The 6,000-nt window shown below is 49.6% G+C and overlaps 1 protein-coding gene across 5 annotated transcripts in view; it reads left to right on the top strand.

The window, feature by feature from the left end:
* The first annotated feature begins 354 nt into the window (after positions 1-354).
* Positions 355-6,000, top strand: part of FLVCR2 (FLVCR choline and putative heme transporter 2) — a 65,004-nt gene continuing 59,358 nt past the window's right edge. For all 5 annotated transcript variants that reach the window (XM_082451700.1, XM_082451699.1, XM_082451698.1 and 2 more), the window contains exon 1: positions 355-1,395. In XM_082451700.1, the coding sequence (XP_082307826.1) occupies positions 727-1,395 (669 nt within the window). In that variant the 5' untranslated portion in view covers positions 355-726. The remainder of the gene's footprint in view (positions 1,396-6,000) is intronic.

Genomic DNA, 6,000 nt, shown 5'->3' with positions numbered 1-6,000 from the left:
CGCCTGGCATCCGTGTGGGCGCGCAGGGCATGCGGACCGGCACGGAGGAGACTCTATTTAGAGGATCACCTCGGAAGGACAGAGGGTCTTTTCTTGCGGAGTCCGCCGGGAGGGGACAAATGAATTTGAGGGGCAGTACCCGGGTGCGGGTTAACCCGGCCGTTTCCATGGTGCCCGGGGCGTGGGGGAGGAATGCACCCGCAGGCGGTGGCGAAACCACTGTATAGCCGGGCCAGCGGCTGGCGAAGGCGGGAGGGGCAGGGGGCGGGGGCGAGCGGGTGGGTCGTGGGTGGGGAAGCCGCGCGGGGCGGGGGCGGGGCGGTCACGTGCGCCGGAGGGGGCGAGGCCGCCAGTCCGCCCGGGAGCGACCAGAGTCCGGCGGAGTGGCTGCGCCCGGAGAGAACTCTTTCCAGGACGGAGAGGGTGAACGTCGACAGGCGCTTCGGCAGGACTCAAGGCACCGGGGGCCAGGACCAGGCTGAGGCGTCTGCAGCTGGGGGACAGCAATCAGGGACAGAGGACGCCAAGGAAAAGTGAGAGCAGAAGCTTGGGGGTGAGCAAAAGAGCCCCACTCGCGGCTTTTACGCAGGCTGGGGACTCCATTTATTCCTTCCGGGCTGGCCGGGTAAGTGCTACGTCAGCTTTAGGTGACCAGACGACGCCACTGCCCCTTAAGTCGACTAGAGTCCTCAGCACCTGTCTAGGGCTGCAGGAGAGGCTGTGGTCATGGTGAATGAAGAGCCTAACCAGCAAGAGCGCGATGGCACCGCTTCGCAGACTTCCGCCCTCGGGGAGAACCCCAGCCTCTCGGCCCATCCCAGCGTCTCAGCCCGTCCAAGCGTCTCCATCCACCCCAGTGTCTCCGCGCACCGCAGTAGTTCGGCCCACCCCAGTACGTTGGCTCATCCCAGTGGCTCGGCCCACCCCAGTAGCTCGGGCCCGGAGGACCTTGGCGTGATCAAGGTGAGCAAGCGCCGATGGGCTGTGGTCCTGGTGTTTAGCTGCTACTCCATGTGCAACGCCTTCCAGTGGATCCAGTACAGCTCCATCAATAACATCTTCATGAACTTCTACGGGGTCAGTGCCTTTGCCATCGACTGGCTGTCCATGTGCTACATGCTGACCTACATTCCTCTGCTCCTGCCGGTGGCCTGGCTCCTGGAGAAGTTCGGCCTGCGCACCATCGCCCTCACCGGCTCCGCTCTCAACTGCCTGGGGGCCTGGGTGAAGCTGGGCAGCCTGAAGCCGCATCTCTTCCCAGTCACCCTGCTGGGCCAGGTCATCTGCTCCGTGGCCCAGGTCTTCATCCTGGGCATGCCCTCCCGCATTGCTTCTGTCTGGTTCGGGGCTAATGAGGTGTCAACAGCCTGCTCCGTAGCTGTCTTTGGCAATCAGGTGGGTAGCGAGTGGGTGGTGTTCACTGTGGGACTGAGTGTGTTGATTGTACCGCACGCCTCCCTGTGTGGAGACCGTAGTTTTCTGACTTCAGTGTGTTTGTGACTCTGGGTGACTGTGGCTGGGTGTGACTGATAGTGTGAGTGAGTGATTGTGACTGGGTGACTGTGTAAGAGAAGTGGGGAAACAGAAGGAGGGGCCTTTGCTGTCATTCACAGTTTCTCCTCCACCAGCAGAAAGGGTGCTTCTGGAACACATGGTGTTTTTATGATCTCATTCCTGAACTTACTTCACCAGCTTGGACAGGAAAGCTCTTCTTTCCCGGGGAGCAGTCCCTGGGCGTCAGACTATTCTGTGTCATCAGAAGTTGGCAGGAGCTTTTTTCCTGTCCAACCAGCTTTCCTAGAGCACAGTATCTCCTGCACCACATGGAAAGGCAGAGCGGGGCCCTGGTGGCATTGGCGCTGCTCTCACCTTCTTTATACACAGCTGAAGCCAGGACAGTGGGAACAATGCTTTGTGCCAACCTCCTTCCCTGGGGTTTAGAGCCAAGGGCAGCAGGATGGAGTCGAATTCTTGCTCTGAATTTTCATGGCCTAGAAACCTTGGAAAGACCTGGAAAGCTCATATCTTAATCCTTTGTCTTTCCTTCTTTTGGGAAGGAGAATCTCAAATTCTTTGCATCTCAGTGTGGATATGACCCAGAAAGGTGGGCATGTCGTGAGTCTGATTGCTGTCTCTGAAAGGCTGAAGCAATTTACTATTTACGGGGCCCTTCTTTATGTGGACCACTGCCTGGCATCTCACTTCTTCCCAAGCACATGCATTTGTGGCTATGCATTTAACAAATGACCAGTAACCCTTAGTTCTTGTAGGCTTGTTTTCTCTTACCTGTTCATTACATTTAGAATATTTAAGCTTTCGTTTAGGAAGTTCTTATTTGGGTCAGAAATTTCCAAACTTCTCTAAAGGTAAATTTCCATTCTGTTCATCTTTACCACCAAAAAGGTAACTTGAGCTAAATTTTTTCAGGCCAGTAAGGCCTGCCACTTGGGTAATAGTGTAAGCAATCAGTGAAAGCAACAGACAGGCCTTCTTCAGCACAAACAAGCAACATAAAATTCTTTACCCAGTTTTCTTTAACCTGTGGGTTTGAATGTTCAGAAGATTGAATGGATTTGAAGTCTGGGGATGAAACAGGTTGGATCTTTTTGTTCAAGGCAATTAAAAAATAGGTATTAAGGGTGACATTTACCAACCCCCTCTTGTCGAAGGTGATGTGACTGTGAATTTGAACATCTCCATTGCAGCTTTGCTGGCAGGTTTGACATTATTGGATGTTTTCTTTATAGGAGGGTAAAGCTGGGGAGAGATGCGCAGGACTTTTCAAGCTTCCAGAGGGTTAAATCTCCCTATTCGCAGCCCCAACAGGATTCAGACAGGGTCACTGCAATCCCAAACCCATTGTTTGGGGAGGGCAGAAGAGCTAACCGGGCCCTCAGGTGGCCTGGTGAGATCAGAGAACCCAACACTTTTTTTTGTTCACCATGGAGCAAAAACGAATTGGTTTTCACACCCCTCTGCACACAGCTGTAAAGGAACTTAAAACCAAATATATCTTTAAAATTTAGTAAGAATAGTTACTCATTGCCCATGCCCACTCCCCACCAAGGTCAGAAAATGCTAAGAATTTTACATTTAAAAACACCCTGACAGCATATATTTGTATCACAGAGCCATCAATTTAGTGTGTTCTTTTAGGCTTAACCCACTGTGCTAAGTTAAAAAAAAAAAGAAATATGAAAAGCTGAATTGTTTATGCCTCCTCACGTAGTTGTGACTGTGTTTGGTTCTTGGCATATGTTTTAACCTTTCTCTCTGAGGAAAGCATGGCCGAATGGAGGAGAAATATTAACAGAACACCTTGAGCTTTGCAGTTAAAAAAAAAAAAAAGAGGCTCCACAAAGCTGTCTAAACAGATTGGAAGCATCTTTCCGGAGAGTAACTCTTTGTGGCCGCAGACTTCACACTGATCAGCCAAACCCCTGTTTCATGGTAATTCTGACCCCTCTCTTCTAGTGCTTCTCTGATAGGCTCCACGAGGCACCAGTCCCTGCTGGCCTAAATCCAACACTCATTCCTTCACTCAACAAGCATTTGCCCAGCACCTGCCTTGCCAGACGCTGTGCTAGGGCTGCAAAGAGAATCCCTGCTTCGCAGAGTTCTGCTACCACCCTCTTAAATTGTATCAGGCACCAACATTCAGATTTTAAAAAGCACACGCACAAGAAGCAACCAGAACAATATGCTTGTAAAAGTGTGTGTTCCCCTTTGCTTTTATTGTCAGTGTACCTCCTGAATCCCCTTCCAGCCTGATTCACTTAACTTGTTATGGGAATAAGGTATAACTTTGTGGCTGAAGACTTGCAAAGAATGAAGATAATGGGACCTTTTATTCTCAAAATAGTGACATTATCTGCAGCCACAGAGTCAGTATCAGACCTGAGAATAAAGATTCTTGGTACTTAAAAAAAAAAAAAAAGAAGCAACCAGATGAGAGTATAGAGGATTTGTTTTCAGTTCTCCGCGAGGTTTTTAAGTATCTTCTCCGTGTCATTGCTATGGGAAGACTGAAGGGGAAGGAAGCTAATATCTATCAAACACCTATTATGTGCAAGGCACTTTTTCATGCATTATTTAATTTTTTTAACCTTTGACGTGGGTGGGGTTGTCCCTGTTGTTTTAGGTGAGGAACTTGAGACCCAGATAAATGGAGCAACCTTATCCAGGGTCCTACTGGTGCTGAGTGGTAGAAAGGACGTTTGAAGCCAGTTCCAGCCCCAGAGCCCCTGTCAGTGGGCCGTTATTGAGTCTTCAGGTGGACAAAGCGTATATTTAAAAAAAAAAAAAAGGCAGGATTCTGAGTTTCAAGTTTTGGCCCTGTGTCTCAAGGGTTGTGGCTTGTCGGTGGTGATAAAGTGTCCAGCAGTTTCTCTAGAATTTGAGAGCTAGCACCTGCCTTCTGTTTTGAAGTTCCAGGCATTAGCAGTGCCTCCCCACGTGCTGGTTGCTGAGGGGCTGGTTCTCCCTCTCTCAGCCTCAGGAAGGTGGGACTCCAGGCTCTGGGGAGAAGAAACCAGTGGATCCTGAGCTGGCGTGAGAGAGGGCAGGGAGTCTTGGACTGCAGCTGGGGCACTTCCCTGTGACCCTCACACAGGTGGTAGCAGCCCGGCAGTGTTAACAACACTGGTTCCATTGTTTCCAGGGAAAACCATCTGGGGTTTTGAGTGATGTGGACATATGGTTATTGAGCAAGGCTGAGAAGAGAGCCTCGTGAGAGAGTCTGGTGACGGCTTGGTGGCACAGGGCGAGGGAGATGTGGGAGCGGGAAGAGATCTTCAAGGCAGCCCCAGCCCCGATGAAGAGCCTCCGGCCCTGAGACCAGAAGGGAGTTCCTCCGGGACCCTTGGGCAGGTCATAGCACAGCGCCACCCAGAAAAAGTCTAGAGAGAATCAGTTTGCTTTTCGAGGAAAAGAAAATACAGTCACCTGGGAATTCCCTGGCGGTCCAGTGGTTAGGACTCTGAGCTTTCACTGCCGTGGCCTGGGTTCAGGCCCTGGCTGGGGAACTAAGATCCCGCAAGCCGCGCGGCACGGCCAAAAAAAAGAAAAAAAAAAAATACAGTAACCTTACAGAATCAGTCCTTCAGCGGCCACGGTCTATCTGTCCGATAGAAATATAATGAAAGCCACAAATGCAAACCACATATATGACTAAATTTTCTAGTAGCCACATGAGAAACAGGTAAAATGTAAATTTTTTACCAAAGTAAAAAGAACAAGTGAAATTAGTTTTAGGACTATGTTCGGTTTTACTCAATATATCCAGAATAGTATTTCAACAGGTAATCAATATAATAAAATTACTAACAAGCTGGTTCACATTCTTTTCCTACGGTGAGTCTTTGGAAGTTGGCATGTATTTTACGCTTACAGACTAGCAACATTTCCCACCATGTCTGGAACGATGGTGCTAACTGTAGGGGAGGAAAAGGTTTTCCTTGACTGTCTTAGAGTCCCCAGCTAAAAATTAAATTGACGAAGTCAGATTAATAAGAGAAAATCATCCATAATTATTTCATATAAGTATTAGGTGACACGGGAGACTTTGTAAGGAAATGAAGGAAGAGTTAGACTTGTGCACTTCTATGCCAGATTTGCTGGAGAGCAGACAGTGGTGGAGGGATGTGACAGGTTAAGGAGTCTGAGGTCTGTAGAACCAGGGGGCCACTGAGCAAGGCCTGTTTGTCAGGATTCTTGGAGGCAGTGCCCCTTTATCTTCAGAGACAAGGGTCTTGAGAGACAAGGATGCTCCCTTCCTCTGTGTACCAGGAGGGCATCTCCCACAGGAGGGTTTTAAGGCTTGTTTCGGGGAAGGAGGGGGAGGAGGTCAGAGTGACCTTCCTGCTTTTCAATTCTCTCAAATTGCTTCAGCTTAAAATATTCACTATGCCAAGGTACCAAATTTGGGGGTATTGTGTCCTGAACCCTATCATATTTCAAGCATTTGGAAATCAGGTTCTAGCAGACAAAGATGGACTCTAA

The sequence above is a fragment of the Balaenoptera physalus genome (genome assembly GCF_965194825.1).
Source record: "Balaenoptera physalus genome assembly, chromosome: 2".
NCBI lineage: Eukaryota > Metazoa > Chordata > Mammalia > Artiodactyla > Balaenopteridae > Balaenoptera > Balaenoptera physalus.
Note: the sequence above shows the minus strand (reverse complement) of the source record. Positions and strands in the feature narration are given on the sequence as shown.